The sequence below is a fragment of the Zootoca vivipara genome, chromosome 2 (genome assembly GCF_965207765.1).
Source record: "Zootoca vivipara chromosome 2, rZooViv2.hap1.1, whole genome shotgun sequence".
Taxonomy (NCBI): Eukaryota; Metazoa; Chordata; class Lepidosauria; order Squamata; family Lacertidae; genus Zootoca; species Zootoca vivipara.
In genome coordinates this window covers 79447999-79469238 of record NC_142584.1, presented here as the reverse complement: position 1 = coordinate 79469238, position 21240 = coordinate 79447999, and the positions used below count along the sequence as shown (strand labels likewise).

Here is a 21240-nt window from a genome sequence, read left to right as displayed (position 1 = left end):
GGGGCAAAGCAGCCACTCCAGATTCACTGATGCGGATGGCGTCCGTATCCCAATGGCGCCTTTTGCAAAAAGCCTGGCGGCGACGAAGACGCACTCACCCGCGGCTCCGGGCACCCTCCTTCCTTCCCTCGCGCGGAGCATCTCCGCGCCGCGTCCCTCCCGAGGCTGCCGCCTGAGGTGCTCCTTAGAACCTCGCTCTGGGCTGCCATAGGTTGGCGCGGGGCGCATGCGCGCCTCTCTCGGAGGGCTCCCTCTCGCCCGCTCTCTGCACCTCCCCTCCCCTCCCGTTCTCTTCCCCCTTCGGACGCCGCCGTCGCCGCCGCAACTTTTCTTGCACTTCGGAGGAGCGGCGAGGGCAGAAGCGCGTCAGCCGCCGGAGGGAAGGCGAGCGCCGGGAGCGACTCTGCGCCGCGCGGCGGAGCATGTAGCCGCGGGGAGAAGGAAGGAAGGAAGTCGGTCGAGGGGAAGAGGCACCTTCGCGCCACCGCGGGCCATGGATTGGGACAGCCGCCGCCGCCGCCTCCCACTTTGAAGCCCAGAGCTCCCCTTGCCCCGCCACCCGTCTTGACTGGCTTGCAATGGAGGGACGCAGCCTGGGCACGGCTCGACAGCCCCGGGCGCCCCGTGGCAGCGGGTAGGCAGCAGGCGAGCGCCGGAGGGAGCCTGCAGGCGCGCTCCGGAGGCACCCAACTCGCTGCTGCAGCACCACCACTACCTGGGCCGGTCTGAGTCCCAGAGCCCAGTGAGGAGCTGCCAGCCTCGGAGCCAGTCCCGTCCCCTCGCGACCGCGGATGGACCTTGCGAAGGAGGCGCCTCTGCTCCGTCGCTGGAGCGGCCCGGCCCGGCCCGGCGGAGATTCCTTGCCAGCCGCTGCCTTTCTCTGCGTCGGAGCGTACGGCGACGATTTGGGCTTCGCACCGCCTCGCTTGTGGATTACTTGGCTGCTAAGCTAGGCTCGCTTTCGCGGGTCTCTCTCTTCTCCTCGCCCGTCCGCCCCCGACCACCCCCCATCCATCTTCGACGCTTTCTCCCTCCCGCAACAATGGAGGTGAGTAACACAACTTGGGAATGGAAAAGCGGGGCGGGGGCTCGAAATCCGCTGGGCTGCGGGAAGGAGGGGAGTGGGGTCCGAAGCGATGGCTGGATTTGCTCCAAATTTGCGACCGGGGGGAAATCGTCGAAAGAGAGAGAGAGAGCGCTTAAAAATTGGCTCCTTGGAGAGGGAGGGCGCGAGAAGGAGGCTGTGGCTTCGGATTTCTTACAAATATTTGGCTTAAGGTGAAACTGACGAGAGCGAAAGAATGAGAACATAGCCTTCCCTCTCTCTTCAACTCGTTCATTCAGGAGCCCCTCTTTCCGCGCGCTCCCCCGCCGGTCAGAACTCTTCAGTCTCGTAACAAACCTGTTGCTGCAAAATGCTCCGATTCTGCCCCACCCTTCCCATAATGTCCCCCCTCCTCTTGTCTTAGTAGAGTTGATTTCCTTGGAAAGCCCTTATCTGTTCTTTTAAGAACTTGTTCCCAACGCCTAAAGCTTCTCAGTCTAAACCCCCCCCCCGCCACCTCCAAGGCCGATCTAGGTTTAAAGGACATCTCTTGCAGCTTTCTCCCGTGCGGACTTCTGTTGAAGAACCCGGGCATGGCAGACATGGAGGCCTGTACCTTTAAGAGAACTTGGCTCGTGGCCAGTGAAAAACCTGGCCGCTTTTCTTCTTCTTCTCCTCCTCCTCCACCTCAGTCCCTCAAATTTTGCTCTCGGTTTCTGCATATTGTCACTTTGCATCTGTAAAGCGTTCCGCTTGTGTTGGAAGGGGAGGACGGAAGGGGCTTTGCTTTGTCCCCCTCCTTGCTCCCCCCTCCAAGCCTCGCTGTCCCTTTGATGCTCCACATTGAGGAGGTTGTGTGTGTTTGTTTTTAATTGTCAATTGTATGCTAAATTAGTTACAGTCGCGAGGTCACCGGGAGTTCAGTTTCACCCAGAAACTAATCTTTTTGAGGGATGGCGGGGCGGGGGGCGGAGGAGAGGAGAAGGAGAGATCCAGGGAGATCTTGAACGAAAGTCCCGGGATATCATTTAATATGAAAGAACAGGGGGGCGAGGAGAAAAGGCAACCTTTTCCCTCCCCTCTTCCACCTCCCGGAGTTTTAGTATATGAGTAGCTTTCCTTGTTTAAAAACTGCAGCCCATAAAAACCTTGGAATGCTTCGCCCGCTTTTCTTAGACAGCCCCCCCTTCTTTTCCAAAGCCCCCTCCCCTCCAGGGCAAGGTGGTGGGCTCGCTCTTGGCCCTGCAAAGCCGTCCAGCCGGCCCGCCTCGGCAATTGTTCCTGCGTTTTACAACCCACTCGAGCCCAGGGGGCTCGCAGTCTGCATGCCTACTTACCCAAGGTAGAGCTAGCATTAAAACAGCGGCCATAAAACCAGATGCCCTAACAGGCTTTCCAGACCTCCTGTATTCTTTTTTCTTTTTTTAATGGGGGGGGGGGGAGAAGCAAGTTAGGATCGCAGGCGAGCGAGCCCTTCTGGCTGCTCTTGGGGAGGGATGATCTGCACCCCCCCAAAAAAGAAAACGTTTTAAAATAGCTAATTTCCCCCACAAAAAGCAATAGGCTGCTCTGTCTGGGGGCTGCCTTCGAACGCGAAGTTTAAATGGCCAGGTCCTAATGGACTCTTTGGCGGCTTGTTTCCAGTGTTCGCCAGGCTGCGCATTTTAAAAAAAACGGTTCAGGGAGACTTCGTGGCGCTCCACACCACCGGGCCTTTCTTTTTGGCGCCCTCCGAAGGGGGTCTCCGCCTCCGAGCTCTTTCTCCGTTCTGGATCAGGCTGAACGGAATAACCCCTAGAAATGGTGAAGTATTCCCGTACTTCTTAACAAAAAGAGAGGGCGAAACGCGGAGAGAGGCACCATCCCTCTTTCCCTGGCCCCCTAGTGTAGCGTTCCGGGGCTTCGTTTGACGGCTGAGGCTGCCCTCTATTGGGGGAGGCGGAGAACGGCTTCCGCGCCAAACTAGGCTCTCTCGCCTTTAAAACAAAGCCGGCTCCGCCATAAACCAGGTGACTCGTTTTAAATATTAGATCTATAGCTGGATCTGTGCGTAGAAAATCGCTCAGATGCAGCTATACTAGTGTTAATCCTCCGAGCCTTGCCTAATATTTCGACTCGGGGCGCGCGGAGTTTGAATAGAAACTTCTCCCGAAGAATCTCCTTGCGGCCCCGGATTCCGAAGTCAAGGCTGGCCTGTGTCACGATCACTGCCGAAACTGGGTTTGTGTGGCAGAGATGGGTCAGGGTGTTCTAATTCGGATATATTGTATATATTTTCTTCTGTGGTTGACTTTTGGAGAGTCTGCCCCTGCTATCCCGCGCGCCCACACCCCCTTGACAACCCCCCTAGGACTGCGCGTCCTTGGACACACACACACACACCCCCGCCTTGACTCGGCCAGCATCTTTGCGAGAGGCTTGCATCTCCGGCGGCGCGCTGCCCTCGTCGGGAAGAGAGTGGTAGAGCTCCGAGGCTAGGAACGCGAAGTTGCTGTCTTGTTCGCACGACGCTTTGAGAGAGGCGCAAGGCGCCCGACGGGCGGTGCCGACGTAGTCCATCGCTCATTCAACAGTCCCATATAAGACACACGGAAAAACCGAGGGGATCGGGCCACACAGGGAGCCAATGGCAAAAAGGCGGGGGGGGGGGCGTTGAACCTCTTATGTGCACATCGGCCGAAACACACACACATTGGATTCTCTCACCAATACTAGGACTATATACCGTAGCTGGGATTTATTCCCTTCTGTTATTTGCACACGCACATGAGATTTGCATCCCCCCGACGGCTGCGGGGGCTTTCTGTTCCCCTCCAGCCTCGCTTTCTCTGCTCCCTCCCCGTCCCCAATTTGCTGGAGCGTGGCCGGCTTTATGGGGCATGAACTCTCCACATTCCTTCAAGGCGCTTCAGACTGCCGGGGAAATAAATCGGGCGCCGGCCTGTTCCCCCAAATTCCTGCAGCCTTGTGTCATGCGCTGCTCGGGGAGGAAGGCCGCTCCGCGGGGCTACGTTGGCCCTTGGCTTTCTCCCGAGGTAGGAGCTCCTGGTTGATAAGCTGATTTATATATGTATATCTGTAGTAAGGGGAATCGGGCTGTGGGTGAACGAGGCCCTCTGGACGCAGCAAAGTTCGGGCCTGCCTAGGCGCGAGACTGCAAGCGCGGGGACCCCGCGATAGGCCGCGCAGGGCCAAGTTTCCTCGCTCGGGCCCTTCCGGCGCCAGAGCTGCCTTCTTCGTGGCGCGATCGCCTGGCTCAAAGCGCAAGGGAGCCCGCCGGTGTCAACGCACCGGACTTGGAGCCTGGGGGAGCCGCTTCGCCACCGTCACCGGCGAGCCTCCGAAAAGCCCCCTAGTTTCCGTGATCCGGTGTACTCGAGAAGGCCCTTCTTGGAACCCGGCCCACAAGCTAGAGGCGCTCACAGCTCTCCGCGCCGACATCCGTCGAGCCCGCGAAGCCCCCTTAAGCCCCCTGGAATAACGGTGTCCGACGTCCTAAGGCAAGAAGGGCATTAGAGGGGGAACGGCGACGCGGTCTGGACGGCTTTGTCAATCAGATTAGGTGGAAAGCGCCTACTTGAAAGGCCAAACTAGCGCGTGAGTCTGGAGTGGAGACCAAGTAGCTTCTCTTTGCTTGCATTATTAGGGCGTCATCCTGTCCCTTATCGGATTCTTGTAATCGGGCCAATAAAAATCCAGCCATGGGAGCTTTATGCGCGCGTTTACTTTTGAGTAAACTCCACCGAAGCCGCTGGGGCTTCATTTCTCTGTTATAAGCTTGGACGGCTGCTACCGTTTTTCTGGATCGAGCTGTCCCTCGCTCAACATTTCTGTTTACACCGACTTGAATGGCACACTTCACGCGGATCGAGTCCTTTATATTATGCGTGCAAAAGTCCCGGTTGCTGTCCAAAGTGGCGCTTGGAGCGCTGACAGCCGCAGAACTGCATCCCATCCCACCCGCCGCATTTTTTCGCTCTTGTGACACTCTCGAGTAGCCCCGTTCAGTTCACACACACAAACTCGGATCGGTTGGCTCCAGAGGACGATTTCGAGGTGCGACATTCCAGACTCTGGAATGCCTCACGTAACATTAAACGGGCGGGGCGGGACAGGTTACTAGACTGCGATCGCCAGATAGAACTTCGGACTGCAAATTCTTCTCCATAGTCCTATTTAAAGCAAGAACAAGGGTTTGCTCCCAGTTCATCAAAGGGAGCAATGAAGCTTCTTTCGCTGTGAAAAAGAGCTGGTTTTCTTTAATTCCACTGGAAAGGGAAAAAGCAGCCTCATATCGCCATTTAGCAGTACATGGAAGGGTTTCCTATACCCTTTCGCCTTCATTTCCCCACTTTAACGAGAAATCAGCTGCGCGGAGGAGGGGGTGGGAAGAGAGGAGTCGAACTGGGGGGGGGAGCTAACTCGCACCAGGTCCCTGCCCGAGGCTGCAGGAACTTCCAATATTCCCGTCTCCCCCGCCGTGCGCTTCCAACTGGATGGTCCCAGGGGGGCCCAGCCAGGTCACTGTCCTCTTATTGCCCCCTCGCCCAGAAGAGAGCTCTGCGCTCATCGGCTGCTTCAAACTGCGGCGCGCTTCGGCGGACGCGTTTCTCCGCCGCGCGCCTTTGCGCCTTGTTGCCCCTCCCTCCGTATGGCTCTGTCTTAACTTATCCAGATAGCACAGTGAGGAGCGGGATTGGGGTGTGTGTGTGTGTGACACTGTCCGTCTCTGCGGGGTTTTGGTTTGTGTCAGAGCCCTAGGTCTTGCTGTCTGTGATGGGGGGAGGAGGCGGGACGGGACGAGACGGGGGATTTTATGCGCGGACGTTGGGGAGGAGCGATGGCCGGCGGCGAAAAACGTGCTTTGCAAACACCTTCCTGAGCAGGATCCGTTTTGACGATTCTCGTCTGGAAGCGGCTCCTATAATTAAAAAGGAGGAGGCGCGCGTCGTTCTAATCCGAAACCGAGCGCCACGGCTGGGACGTGGGTGCTGCTGTCCTCCCCGTAGGCTGACCGTCGCTCTTCACTTGTTGCGCTCTCCGCGTCTGAGCAGCAAAACGCGGAAGGAGCTGGCAACGGCCTTCTTTTTCTTCCCGGAGGCGGATGGTGTGTGTGTGTATGTATGTATTTGTGTGTGTCCATAAAACTGTGGGCTGGGTGCCGCTACTACTCAGCTTTTTCCTCCTCCTTATCGAGACTGCTTTGGGATTCACTCAAAGCCGAGCTTTCGCGGCGAGGCGGGTGAATGAACTTGGAGCAGACACTGGCTTGGCCACAGCACAAGTCCCTGGCTGAGGCGCAGAAGGACCGCCGCGGCCTCTCCCAGACCCCTGGGGGCTGTGCTTTGTTCCCCGCGAGATGGTCTGGTCCAGGTCATAAAAGCGTCTCGCTCTCTTCTTCCCTCCCCTGCAGAAGTCCATGGGAACCTTAGTCCAAGGTGGAGCTCTGTGGACAGAGGCAATGACTTCTAAGTACCTCTTTCTGAGTCTGGCCATCTTCTCTTCACTTGTCCAAGTTGTGATAGAAGCCAGCTCTTGGTGGTAAGCTTTTTAATATTTTCATCATCTGTACAAATTAATTAACCCCCTTCCCTTTTTTAAAACCCATCCAATAAGGTGGAGGAGGCCTAGTTTGCTCCTGGGAAAATAAAAACTACAGACACCCTGAATCCACATTTCCTATTCTTTTAGGAGGGATGGAGGGGAAAGGATAAGCAGTCTGCATTTATGTAGTCACTCAAATCCTGGTTTGGAATAAGTAGTACTCTAGAAACTAAATTAAATGTAAAATTGTAATTGGGAATGTCCTCCTAGCTTTCTAGACACATGTGTGCAAAAGTGAGCCGCATACTTTTGAGTCATGTGTGTTTAGGTTCTTGTTGGTTTCAGCGCAAAAGAATTGTGCAAATGAGGCTGTGAAACCCTAGGCACACTTACTGGGGAGTAAGCTTCATTTTTTTCTGAATAGAATTTGCTTCTGAGTAAATACTCACGCAGAGAGCCGAGATTAAATTTATCCCTTTGAAAACAGGCACACATGTTGAGGTCTTTAAGACATTGGGTGAATAAGGCGTTTGGTGACTGGATTCACTTGTGTGCCAATTCTTGATTGTGAAGATTTAAATGATGGCATGAGGGGAGGGAGGGCCTTGAAATCCCATTTAATTTATTTGGCCTGCATCATAAGACTGAACTTTTGGAGGGTGACAATTCTCTTGTTACAGAAGATTCTCTAGTGTCTGATAGTTATTTTTCTTTTTTTAAAAAAACTGACATGGCGTGTTCTGGGAGCATCTTGGATTTTGTTTCCAGGTTTGAAAAAAGGAAAAAAAAACCATAGGGATGGATAGTGTGAAATTTGAAGCCTAGGAGGGGAGACAGCCTAAGAGGGGGGCAACCATCATATTTAGATAGCTGCATAATTCAGTGTCTGTCTCAATAACTTCATGCATGTGGTTTACTTTAGCTTTCCAACCATTGAACAGCGCTGAAGACACACACACACCCAGCACCTTTCCCACATTTTGGCCGCCGTCCCCAGCAGACCAAATGGAGCAAGCAAATTTGTTTCAGGGCTGGGTTCCATGTCTGCGGAATCCACACAGCATGTGCATTCAGCCGCTGTTCTTGAGCTTATTGCTGCAACCCTTTGTCTTTTCACAGGTCTCTGGGTATGAACCACATGAACCCCATGAACCCCGTTCAGATGCCAGAGGTGTACATCATTGGAGCCCAGCCCCTTTGCAGCCAACTGGCCGGGCTCTCCCAAGGACAAAAGAAACTCTGCCACTTGTACCAGGACCACATGCAGTACATCGGAGAGGGCGCCAAGACGGGGATCAAGGAATGCCAGTATCAGTTCCGCCACAGAAGATGGAATTGTAGCACTGTGGATAACAACTCTGTTTTTGGCAGAGTCATGCAGATAGGTAGGAAGTGCCTGGGAGTTGTGTGTGCTGGATTTACGTCATGGTGTGTATGCTAGGAAAACCTGCCAGGTTCTTTATGCGCCATTGAAACATGTCAAGAAGGAGAAAGCTAGAAGGCCTTTAACCCAGAGATCCTAGAAGCACATGGGGACCACTGGTGGTATGGAACAGGAAGAGTAGCATTGCCGTTCTCACCTTGTCCTGATGCATCTTAAAATTAAGCCAGATCTAAATTTAAAGGAGGGAGCATGAAAACAAGTCGTTTTCAGCCAGAACAGGGTCATTGCTGTGTCTGGGATTCCAAAGCTGTGTGACAATTGAATTTTACTACAGATTAACAACACGTCAGCTTTTTGTCATGCCATAATTTTTATGTGCGGTCCATTTCCCCTTCACAGCCCAGTTCTCTGTGTGTTTGGAAGCAAGCCCCCAGTGTGCTCAATGGGGCTTACTCCCTAGTTAAGTGTGCTTTAAGACTGCAGCCTTTTCCCCCTTCTCTTCCCCTAGCAAAATAATTTTTTTTCAAGGGGATTTCAATTTAGAAGTAAAATATGTTGGCACTCGCAGTCAACGTGCTTTCATTGAGGCTAAGAACATAGGTAGGTGTTGCATGCGTTTAACCATAATTATTATGGTTAATTAAAAATGCTGTCTTGGAGCAATCTCCCAATCCCTGTGTGCTGAGAGTGTAGCTTCTGTTAGTTGCTTTTGACAGGGCCCTTCTGCTGTAGAGCTCACATCAGCATAAATACTGCCCCTGCTTAAATTACAAGGGTTAAAAGGCAGCATCACTCTAATGACTGATGGGTTGCTCCCCAACTAGAATAATGGCATTTGTAGTATACATTCAAATCTATACCTCTCCATGTCCCCTCCCCAGCCCCAAATGCACAACTTGTGTATACCAGCATCTCCGAATGTGGAGATCTAAATCTAATTTTAAATCCCTCTTTTTGAAATAGGATAGGGAAGGATTGGAATGACTTTAAAATTAGATTAAAGGTAACTTCATTTATGCATTGAGTAGGCTTCTGCATTGCTAGCAGGGATGCTGTTAAGTCACATTTACCCTAGAAGTTAATTTTATGTAAAAATAAGCTTCAGAAAATCTCAGATTAAACATTTTCCATCCCTCCCCTCCCCCCCCAAAGGAACTAAGTGGAAACACTTGTTTATTGAAGACTTGAGTATTCTCCTGCAGCTTTGGATTACAGATGCTGCAGAACTGAGAGGTTTAGAATTACTGGCCAGATTATCACTGCCCCATACCGAAAAATAAAAACAGTACAGCAAAAGCCTGGAAGTATACTGAAACCTTAAGCGTTTGTATACCTGGTCAGGTATGTTCCAGCCTTGAAGACTCATGTCTAGGTTGCCATGGTCTCTTTTTGCAGACTTTGCATCTACAGATCCTGGAATGAGTCTCCATTGCTTCCAGGTCTCTGTTTCTTCTCCACAAGACATCTGCATGTATTTATTTTTATTTAGTAGGGTAATTGGCCACTTAGATTAACTGAAAATAGAAGTGAGTGTAATGTGTGCATTGAGCTGTTAAAGATCCTGAAAAGTGTATTCATTGAGAACAAGTATGCACTCTCATTGCATAGTTGGGTCTAGTTTCCTCGAATAAACTATTGGATTGGTTGCTGTTTCTCTTGAATGGAGGACAAGATCTCGGCTTCGGTGCCCTGCTTCTTGCTTAGACATAGCTCAGCCTTACAGGGCTATAAATCCACTTACAGTGTGCAGTTAGGACAAAAGATTGTGCCAGTTTGGGCTCTCTGCCTGGATCTGTATGTTTCTCTATGATGTCTTTGCTGATTGACCTGAAAGAATTATGAGCTGATAGTGGTTTGATGTAGCACACTAAAAATCCTGGAAGTTTATATAACATTTCAGACTGCTGTTGGACCAAATTTAAGTCAATAGCAAAACTCCAGCTGAGTTCAATATATCCTGCAGTATGTTCAGATTGCAAATGAGCCATCACTGTGGTACCAAAACGTTGACTTGCTCTCTGTGTAACTGCTCCCAGGGGTTGATCATCTAAACCTGATTTGCAAAAGCCTTGGCATTCACTTCAGCGTGATGTGAATCAGATCACCACAATATTGCTGGCTCAAATAAAACATGCTGCTTCCTTGCTTCTGAAAGAGCCTGGAAAATTGGTTGCATAATATTGGGAAAATGTCTCTCTCTGTTGTTGTTGTTGTTGTTGTTGTTGTTGTTGGTTGTTGTTTGTTTTCCTCCCTGGAAGGAGAAAGTAATAAACTGCAGCAAATTCAATTAATAACCTTTTAAAAAAATGTCTATGACTAGACATTTTACTGCACTGGCAATAATAGTGGAATCTCGGCTTCAAGTTGAGAATGCTGTTCAAAGGAAATATAGCTTTGCGCCTTATCATATGTTTGTATAAGTTCTTGCAGCTTGATGCAAAAAAGCCAAAGCCAAAACCCCAAGGCAGTGTCCTCCTGTTGGGCAGCTTAAATCCCATTGACGGCGATGGCATTTCAACCATCAAACTGAGCCGGATTACAGCCTAAATTCCCTTTCGAGATGTGTAAGCGAATCACTTGTTTTCTCTGCAGCCCCTTTCTGTCAAAATAGTATAAATGTAGGGAGGGCTTTCTTTTTTCTTTTTCGTCTTCTTTTTTTAAAAAATAAGACATCAGCAATTTACATGGGAGAATGCAAGAAAGCTTTAGATAATAATAAAGGAATCATGTTCGTGCCTAGCAGAGAGCGAGGAGCTTCTAAACAAACCAGCCCTCTACTGGCAACGAGATTTCGAATACTGTCAAAGTTGATGAGACTTGCTTTAAACAGGCTCCTACCGTCTGAAGCTGAAGCCTACAGAAAAAGTTTCATGGCACAGGGCTGCTTGCTCAAACTGCTCCCCACTCCCCTGCAAATTTCTTCCATCTGTTTTCTTTCTCTCTTTGGCGAATTTCGATCTCTACCTTTTTGCCCCTGTCCAGACTTGAACGGGTTCTTTTAAAAACATGCTTGTGGAGACGTGGCATATCCCCCCCAAAATGATAGTGAGATATGTGGCATGAGATGAGAGCTATCTCTGTGGAAGTGGACCAATTAGGCAAAGCTCCTATGAACTTTGCTGTGAATTACACTAGAATAAATACTACAGGGTGTTTTCAGTGTTCTGCTACGTCTGTTAAAGTCGAATCAAGCTTATAAAATGTGACCAAGAATTGGTAGGCCTATGTAGTAGTACAAAGTTCTCCAAAAGCAGAAGGTGCTCTCAAACAGAAAATGCCTCAGTGACAATGGTTGGGTGCTTTGGTGCATGCCTTCCTTAATCTGTTCCGTTTGTTTAAAAAGTTTGATTTTCCAGTGAGTCCTAACTTCCTCAAATAGAAAAAATATATACCTGCGAGTGCCTAAATAGCTAAAGACTCCACTGAAGAATGGTCTCTTTGAAATTTGGGTCCCATTCTCTGAGCTACTGAAGCTCTCAAAATTGTTTTTGTGTAAAACAACAACAAACACCCAGACCTCTGGTTTCTTAGAATCCTTAGCAGCACACAAGGCAGAGCTTAAACACAGCTTTAACCTTTTTGGAGCTGTTACTGCGAGGACAGTGTGTGTTGCAAAGTATCTGCTGGGGGTTAAATAACAGGGAGGGGGTGGCCTTTTACCTTTTGTAGAGACCCTTAGCTACTCTTTTTGAGTGACTGAGCATGGTCTGGCTAAAATTGGGAGGAACTGAAAGATGTGGCTTGTGGGCTTCATCAAGCTCCTACGAAGTGAGATTTTTTATAAATGAATTCTTTTCGGGGGAAATTGGATTCAGGTAATTTACCAACTAATGAATTTCCCCTCAGGATAACTAGTAATTAGCCCACTTGAGTGGAGCTTTCCATCACAGAAAACTCTCTCTTATGCTGCAATCCTGTGCACATTTACTAGGGATAAAGTCCCATTTAACCCAACGGGACAAGTTCTGAACTTCAAGCCTTTAAACGTTTGGCAATGAAGAAGAAACATCTTTAGAAAGCTTCTGACATTTTTTTTCTTTTACTTTAGCAGAGCTGATGGCCAGACCTCAGGCTTCTCCTTCAATATGATTCCTTCTTTGTCGATAAATGAATAGATAATTCAAGATGCCTGCATTTCTTTCTAAGGAGTTCCATTTCTTTCTAAGGAGTTCCCTAGGATTTTTATGCCGCTATCCTGTTATCTAACACCATCAGCCATAATGGGAACACTTCATTCCTGTGCTGTTGTTTCCCTTTCCAAATGAGGGGGGAAGCTTAGAATTTAATGGCGGTTTATCTTCACCTGTATGAAATAATAAATGTATGTGATCCTGGTGTGTAACTCCAAGCCTTCTCTTTTTCCTTGCAGGCAGCCGAGAGACAGCCTTCACGTACGCAGTCAGTGCGGCCGGTGTGGTCAATGCCATGAGCCGGGCCTGCCGGGAGGGGGAGCTCTCTTCTTGTGGCTGCAGCCGGGCTGCCAGGCCGAAAGATTTACCTCGGGACTGGCTGTGGGGTGGCTGTGGGGACAACATTGACTATGGCTACCGCTTTGCCAAAGAGTTTGTGGATGCCCGCGAGCGAGAGAGGATCTACCAGAGAGGAACGTACGAAAGCGCCAGGATCTTGATGAATCTGCATAACAACGAAGCGGGGAGGAGAGTAAGTCACACACACACACACCCTCAAATCACCACCCCCTCCCAAAAAATTAATGTTTGCTCTTGCCTTTTCTTACCGTGATGCCAAACCATTTGCGTTCCCAAGGCCTGTTTCAAATCTGTAGCAATACCTGTTCCCAAAACTCTGTGTGTGGTTGTTGTTTTTTTTGGTGAAGAGGAATTTTCTTTTGAATGAGTTTGAATGATGGGTGATCTCTGGAATATGTCTTGTTTAAATAAGAGAGATCCGTTATTTCCCTTTAGATCTGGAGGGGGAAAGGTTCCATTTAAATGCAATGGGTGAGAGTGGGAGAAGGAAGCCTATCAGTAACTATTAGCTAGAATGGCTGTGCTCTGCCTCCACAATTGTGCTCAAATCCTGCTTGCTGATTTCCCCACAGCCTTCCTGTTGGCCACTGTATGAACAGGATGCTGGACTAGATGGGCCACTGGCCTGATCCAGCAGGCTCAGTGGCAATAACAAGGGCCATGGGTTGATACGGTAGCCTTCCTTCAAATGGGCTAAATATCTACCCCCTTCCCCCCCTCCCTTCCAAGTTGTTCTAGTAAAATTGTGCAAGTCACAGTGAATTTTATGCAGAATAGAATTTTATTAGTTTATATTTCCAACCAATCCAGTTTTCTTTGGAGCAGGCGACCGAAGCGCTGTATTTTGCCGGAGTGAAATATTCTTGCAAGGGGGCTATTTTCACTCTTCCTTGTGAGGTTGTGAAGGAAAAAAAAAACACACGCCCAACAACCGGCTTCTCTGTATTATTAGAAAACATGCTCTTCTGCGGTGGAAGTCAGTTTTTATGGCTTTTTTAATCTTTAAAATCTTTTAAACGAATGAGTGTAAACTTCATTTTTATTGCCCTGGAGTGGAAGGAGCCAAAGTCATTATTTTCCTAGAAGTGACGGTGCCAGGACTCGTCGGCTGGAGACTTTACACTTGTGTTTCAAGGTGAATTAGGATGAAGGATAATTGAAAATTAATAGCATTTAAATGTGAGAAGAAGGCATCTGAAAGCAATGGAAAGGCCAATTTGCTGCTAGGCAGGAGAAAAATGGCTTTTCACAGTTGCCCCTGTCGGCTTCGAGTGGTTCCCTGCTACCACCCCCTTTGAGCTGCCTCCCTGCGATGGCATTTGGCAGAGGTTGAACTCTCCCTCCTCCATCTCCTGCCCCCCCCCACTTTCTTTTAATGCTGGGTGGAAGTGGCATTCAGCATCCACCTAATGTGTCAGACCCCAGGATTTTTGGGGCTGTGTCAACACTGACTCATGTCTATTTATACAGGGTAAATTATCGAGGTCTCCTTGCCAAGGCTTTACAAAGAGGATATTGCGGTGTAGGCCTGTCCCCCACCCAGAGGTGTTTTGGGGTTTTCTCTTTTGGACGGAGCGGCTCAGCTGTATGCAGAGAGATTGGTGTGGGAGGGAGCTGCCAAATCAGGAGTGGAAAATCTGCAGTGCGGGTGGTGTGCAGGGAGAGAGAAAATCTGATGCAAGTCTAGCAGCGGCAAGCCAGACCATGGACTGGTCAGGTGGCATTGATTTTAGTTCTGCCTACTTGTGTGTGGCTGAGGATTGGCGGCAGAGCATCTGTTTTGTGTGCAGAAGATGTCCTCGGCATCTCTAGGTTGGCCTGGGAATGCCAGTATGGACCTCGGATGGGGGACCTGAAGCCCTCTAGACGTTGCTGGACTCGCAGCCAGCAGAACCCAATGGCCAAGGATGATAGGAGCTGTAGTCCAGTAACATAGACAATACTACGCTAGACGGAGCAACAAACTGACTTGGTAGCCAGTTTCCTATGTTCAAGGGAAGAAGACCATAGCTTACACCTGGCCCAACTGTTTCCACTTTCCCTCTTGGAATCTCCCCTCTCTAGCTGATCTCAGCCCGATACAGCTCTTTAGCCAGGGAAACAGCCACCAGTGAATGCGCAGTATCTCCCATGCTTCTGCCTAATCCCACAAGCTAGGTGGCCATATTGGGTGCTTTTGGGGATCCCTTTGAACAATGTTTGAAATGGACTTCTGATTATGGTTTGAAGCAGTGCCTGCCCCCACCTGACATGACATGGTTCTTGCGTTTTTAAGATGTGCTGGGGTGTTTGCCAAGCACCATGCAAGTGCATGGTTGCTTCAATAATGGCAGTCGGATGTGTTCGTGAGAGTCCCTCGGCATTTTCCCTTTGAACATGACAGCCGGCAGTTCACCTCAATAGTTTTGAGGCAAACTAATAATTTGCAATACACACAGTTTGCTTGGTTTTCAATTTGGAACAAGCCATGGTTATTCTTGCAAGTGAATATGCATTTGAAATAATTGGCTAGATGAGGTTCACAGGGAATGTGCGAACACCCAGCGCGTTCCAGTGGCCAAACCATTTCCCCTACTTTCTTTACAGTAACTGTAGACTTCAGTGGTCCATAACAATGATGCCGCTGCTGATAATGATAATTTTATAATGACAACAGTTAAAATAATGTCAGTTAAGACAACAGTGCTTTTAAAGTTACAGTGAGCAATTACAAAAACAAGGAAAACAGTAGCTAAAACAATAGAATGCTGTCAAAGCTCCATAGTTTGGTGAAACAGAAAAGGCACAGTGAATAAATACGCTTTGATTCCTCTCCTAAAGGAAGTGGAAACAGTGTGCTAACTTGATCTCAAGGGGAAAGGAATTTGACAGCTATGGGGCCACCATTGAAAAGGCAAAACTATTTGAACTAGGCCTGTGTAGTATGCTATGATCTGATTATTATTATTATTATTATTATTATTATTATTTAAAAAAAACACTTAATACTGGCAGAAATGAGAGCAAGAACTTTCCAGCAAGAGAAGAAGGCTCTGGTGCATGGGTACAGGAGCTCTTATGTGTTCATGTGGTTTTCCTGCCCATTTGTTTTAGTGTGGGGAGCATATGGACCAGGCAAGAATCCCCAATGCACATTGGAGAGGATATGAGATTTCGGTTCAGGGCATTATTCTTATTGCTCTGGCATTTGGAATTTTTCTTTAGTCAGGAAGGTCTAGGAGTCAAAAGGTCTATTCTCAGATTTGGTTGGGAGTTACAGATCACAGCATTTTTGAATGGTCAGAAGCTCGCTCCTATTCCAGCCAGCAGTGCCTGCGCATGGCTTCCTTGCGCAGTTGTCAGGGCCTGCTGCCTTAACTGTTTTCCTTCCTGGTCCTGCACTCCAGGAAGCACCAGGTGGCTGGATCTAGGCATCCTTTTGATTTTCTGTGGTGTCTGACCTAGTATAGCTCTGGAGCAGTGGTGGGGGAACCCTTCTCTTCAGTCCTAGGGCCACATTCCCTTCTAGGCCACCCTTATGCTAGGAGTGGACAGCGCCAGAGGCAAAAGTTGGGTGGAGCAAGGAATGTAAAATTTACCTTTGTGCAAGCTAGATCCTACACACGCTTGCCTTCCACTGTCCATCCTCCATTGTCACCAGAGTTTAAGGACACATTCCAGCCAGGCAGAAACACTGCGAAGGGGGCATGACTTGGAGACAGGGCTGTAGCCTGAGGAGAGTCTCAAGAACAAAAGAGAAATGCTGTGTGTGTGTGTGTGTGTGTGTGTGTGTGTGTGTCATTTGGCCCCAGGCCTGAGGTTCCTTACCCCCTGCTCTGGGGCATTGTGAGAATTTAAAAGGGTGTCTAGATCCAGCCATGCAGTGCTTCACACAGGGGCCAGCGGCAGAAGAGAGCTCCCAGCGCCTTGCCGTACTTGGAGCCAACCCTGCCAGTCAGCATAGATGCTTTAGGCACCACATGGAAATACTTCTAATAGCATCATTAGGGGACCAATGCCATGTGACGAGCTGCTCTCATTTATATCAGGGGTGATGTGAGGAGTTGGAGACCACCTGATCCATGTAACCCAATGCTACAACTCCTGCCAGCATAGCGTGTGGCCTGCCACTGAGCTATTGTCCCCTCTCATCTCAGTGCCTGTCCAAGGGGCCAAGACAAAAAAACATCTGTAGAGATTTGGAGAAAACGACCCAATTCATGTGGTGAGCCCACGGTATGCCAAACAGCTTTCCATGGAGTAATTTCAGCCTCCGTGGGGTGGCCAGACCATTCCCCGGGAGCATAATCAAGAGTCTTGTATGACAACTGGTGCTTGCTTATTATTATTTTGTTGGCAATTTATTGTCCACTTTTCATTATTGTCCCCATGGTTGGTGAAAGGCTCTCGGTAAATGACATGCTACAAGTTGCACGGAGGGATGCAAGCCAGACTCGTTCCTGTCTGTTATGCACGTATGTGTGCTATGTATATATAAATATAATCTCCCCTTGGGTTATTTTTATTAGAAAGGTGAATAATAAGCCTATTAAACAAAGAAGGAAGCAGACAAACAAATTGACAGGGAAATGTGCCAGAAGTTCCTCTTTGTGTGCGGGACGCCCCCCCACTTGCCACGCTGTGCCAGTTGACAGTTAAGAACAGGTGGGGCTTTTTGTGAAGGGAATGAATGAAAGTAAAGCCGTTTTTAATCATCCTTCACAATAAGGGCGGTGTGGTGTTTTTTTTTAAAAAGGATCCCAACAGGGCAGTTCAGAGGTGTGTCTTGGAAGAGTGACAGAGCTGAGCCAAGGAATGCAGTGCTGTCAAGGGAATGGATTCCCCGTTGCAAAGGCCATGCCTGCTGCGCATTTGTGGTGGGCGAAGGTATATTTTGTCACAGACTTGCGCTGACCTTCTCCCTTCTTTCCAACTCCCACCCAGACAGTGTACAGCTTGGCGGACGTGGCCTGCAAGTGCCACGGGGTGTCTGGATCGTGCAGCTTGAAGACCTGCTGGCTGCAGCTGGCCGACTTCCGCAAGGTTGGCGACGCCTTAAAGGAGAAATACGACAGCGCAGCAGCCATGAAGCTCAACCTCCGGGGCAAGCTGGTGCAAGTGAACAGCCGCTTTAACGCGCCCACCATCCACGACCTGGTGTACATAGACCCCAGCCCTGATTACTGTGTGCGCAACGAGAGCACTGGCTCCTTAGGCACCCAGGGGCGCCTCTGCAACAAGACTTCGGAAGGCATGGACGGCTGCGAACTCATGTGCTGCGGCCGGGGCTACGACCAGTTCAAGACGGTGCAGACGGAGCGCTGCCACTGCAAGTTCCACTGGTGCTGCTACGTGAAATGCAAGAAGTGCACAGAGATTGTGGACCAGTTTGTCTGCAAATAGATGGGGACTGGTGGGAAGAGCTTTTTCCGGTCTACCAGCAGAGGGCAGTAGGGGGAGGGGGAAGGTTGCCTCAAGAAGGTCTCCACTCTTATTTATAGAGTCCAGCGGGTGCTTTCCTTGTTTATAGATTTTTTAAAAAATCTTCAGCAAGAAGTGATGGGAAAGCTTGCTGCATCCAGCTCAGACTGTGCATAGTTTTTTAAATATATTTTTTTGTTTTGCAATAACGGGTGGGAGAACCTGAGAGAATATTTATTTTACAGGATTTGGAATTAAGAAAAGAAAAGATAGAGTAGTTCAAAGGGAAATCCAACCCCATCCCCATATAGCCTCGTGGGACATAGTACAAGTGCAGTAGATGAGCTATCTGCGTTACATGCTTTGGATCAGAGCATGACCCGTAACGGCTTGGTGACATACACATCTGTGCAAGGTATTTCTTCTGAGCTTTAACAACCCCAAAGAAGTGAGACAGTCAGATACAGCATTGATCCGTATATCTATCACCTGTAGCATGAGCTTTCCTCAGTGTGTGGCAACTTGAAGGTGTGGATGGAAGCAGAATTTCCCAAAAGCCACGGTTGTGCTGCTAGGTAACATCTAAAGGCCCATTGGCGTGACATGGCGTCCCCCCCATTTATGCTTGGGAATTCTGTGCAAATGCATTGTGGGGAATGACGCTAACCAGTAGTAGCCAGTGGGGTGGGGTGGGGTGTGGCCTCCCGACACCAGTATTGCTCAAGTTTGCCCGGATGGCACTGGAGTAGGGTGGGAGTGAGTTCAAAGCTGTAGCAACCCATATCGGGAGCGTGGCTCTGTAGCTCTGCCCGCCTGCAGCAGCCATGATGGATGCCAGTTTTTAGGGCAGTTCTCTCATCAGCACCGTTCCACACTGTAGTCTCGCAGGTCTCCATTAGGAGGAAGGGGTGTTCTGAATGGGCAAAGGAAAAGAACCCCAACCAACCGATTGCTTCAAACAGCTAGCAAACCAGGAGGAAGAATATCTGACTTTGGCTGCACAGCTCAGATCAAAGCAGAATTTGGAACATTGCCACGTCAAGTAAAACGTGCCTGTCTCACATTATGCACATTTAGAAAAGCCTCTCTGCCTTACTTTATAAGAATATTGAAGAGCTATCTGTGGGATTTCCCAAGCAGTGCGTGTGCCGGTTTGACTGTGCTGAAACTGCAGCTGCATTGTGTGTGCAGTCTGCAAAGTCCTTAAAAACAGTAATAAATTCAAAACTAATTCTTTTTAAAGTGACGTGCGTAGTCAGTTCCCTTTTTTTAAAAAAAAAAATCAAAAATCAGTTGACTGTGATAGCATTGCGGAATTTGGGGAAATGCCGAGTTGATGATACAACCGCGTGGTACTTCTTTTTCCAAAGTGCTGTTACAATTCAAAGTGCCGTGTGGCAGCAACGCCTTTGCGATCATCCTGTGTCTTTTTCATTTTAATGCACTGTGCTTTAGAAATATATTGCAGCTATGCACAAACTGCTCAAACTGTACTTGAGCAATTATATATGGGGAAACTATGGTCTGCTGGTGTCTGGTATCTCAAACCTTTTTTTTTTTTTAAAAAAATACAATCATATTATCAGGACAAACTACAAACTTATGATTTCTTTTTTTAAAAAAGAAAAAAGAAAAAAACCAATGGCACAACAGTACAAAAGGCTTTCAATTTGCCAGGACAGTTTCTTTGTTTAGACTGAACATGTTATCTACCCTCCCCCCCGGTCCACATTTAAAATAACACACACTAACCAAGTTGGCGTAAGTCAGGTTGGGTGGTTCTCTCCCCCCCCCCCCATGCTTTCACAACACATGGGTGTTGAAGGGTAAGTCAATCACAAATTAATCAACGCTTTTTAAAATTCCTCCCAGAACATAGTATCTTTCCGCTCAATTCAGTGAAAGCTCCTGTATACCCTCTACTGTTGGTTATGTTTGGGGACTCTACATGCTTGATGTGTGAGTTTGCAATGATTTGTAGCAGACTTCCACAACCTACTGCCCTCCAAATGTTTGGGATGGCAACTCCCATCAGCCCCAGCCAGCAGGGCCATTGGGAGGTGAAATTCCAAGCTTTTAGACTGTTGGTGCCAGCACAGAGCTCCAATGCTTAAAAGCCCCTATGCAACTGAGCCAAGTTCAAGTCCATTTAACTGCTTGGGCCCAAGATATCCAAAGGACCACCTCATATCGTATATCCCTGTTTGATCACTAGCTTATTAGTGGTCCCCCTTGGCTCAGGTGCTGAGATTGTCTACCAGGAGACATGCTTTCAAAGTTGTACGTCCAAGTGTAGAGTTTCCTCCCAGCTGAGATCAGACCTGTTGACCTCCTGGTCCCTTGGTGAAGACTTTTTTTGAATTGCAGCAGGTGTTTTAAGTGAGGTGTTTGTGACCTTACGATCAGTTGCAACTGATTTTGAGATGCATGCTGTATCCCTCTTGTACACCGCTTAGAAATGAGGGTACTAAACGGTATATAAATGGATAAATCTGGAGGGCACCAGGCTGGGGGAAGCTTGCTCAGAAGCGTTCTCTTTCTGCAACGGCGCCATTGCAGATAATGGAAATGAGAGACAAAAATGCATCTTAACACAAACAGCCAGTGTTATTTTTTTAAAAAAGGCAGTCTTTGCTATTGCCTATGCCACAATCCCAGTGCTGCCTTTTCATTCCTTGAAAGACCTCTGCTCTTCCCCTAAATCATCCTGTCTAATACATATAAGCAGATTGCAATGAATTCCAGGCTTCCATATAGCATTACCATTTTAGAAGCTTTACTTTTTCAAAATTCTGTGAGCTGTCTCATTAATGACATCAGGATTATCAGCTTTCCAAATGATGATTGCTCTTAATTTATTGTGCAAGGGTATATTTAACTTCCCTGGTTCCTGGTGTCTGCAAACCAATGTCAACATAAAAATAAAATGAAATAAAGCACTAGTTCACTGAATATGTCACTTTTGGTTTTTATTATACAAAAACCATAATTCTTTTTCTAAAAAAAATATGTTGAATCACTTATTCTTTATAGCGACTCCTGTCTGTGAGAGCAGACATGAGTCTAATGATCCTAGCTATTAAAATGCTATTTAATGTAAAATATTTCACTTGTGTTCTTCAGATATTATGTAAATCTACTATGTCCTCTTCTTTGTTCTGTACATTTAATGTACATATTTTCGTATCGTGTGATTTGTATATTTCACTGGTTTTTTAAAAAAGGCTTATGCCGTAACAGAAAATAGACTATAAAAATAAAATGTTGGTTATATATTGGGAGGTGGCTTTAATTCTTTTGGACAGAGGGTTTTTATTTAAACAAGGAGCAAAGTTGCTTTAAAGAAATACTTTGTGGTAAGATAGGCAAATGACAAA

The 21240-nt window shown here is 48.2% G+C and overlaps 1 protein-coding gene across 2 annotated transcripts; it reads left to right on the top strand.

Annotated features, from left to right (window-relative positions):
- Positions 1-242: 242 nt before the first annotated feature.
- Positions 243-21136, top strand: WNT5A (Wnt family member 5A). 2 transcript variants are annotated; one of them, XM_035106349.3, is made up of 5 exons: positions 243-1048; positions 6459-6586; positions 7709-7974; positions 12343-12635; positions 17387-21136. In XM_035106349.3, the coding sequence occupies exons 1-5, from the start codon at positions 1043-1045 to the stop codon at positions 17843-17845; spliced, it is 1152 nt and encodes a 383-aa protein (XP_034962240.3). In that variant the 5' UTR covers positions 243-1042; the 3' UTR covers positions 17846-21136. The 2 variants fall into 2 exon arrangements, with proteins under 2 accessions (XP_034962240.3, XP_088518379.1); XM_088662253.1 differs by lacking the exon at positions 243-1048 and adding an exon at positions 3796-4080.
- The last annotated feature ends 104 nt before the right edge of the window (positions 21137-21240 follow it).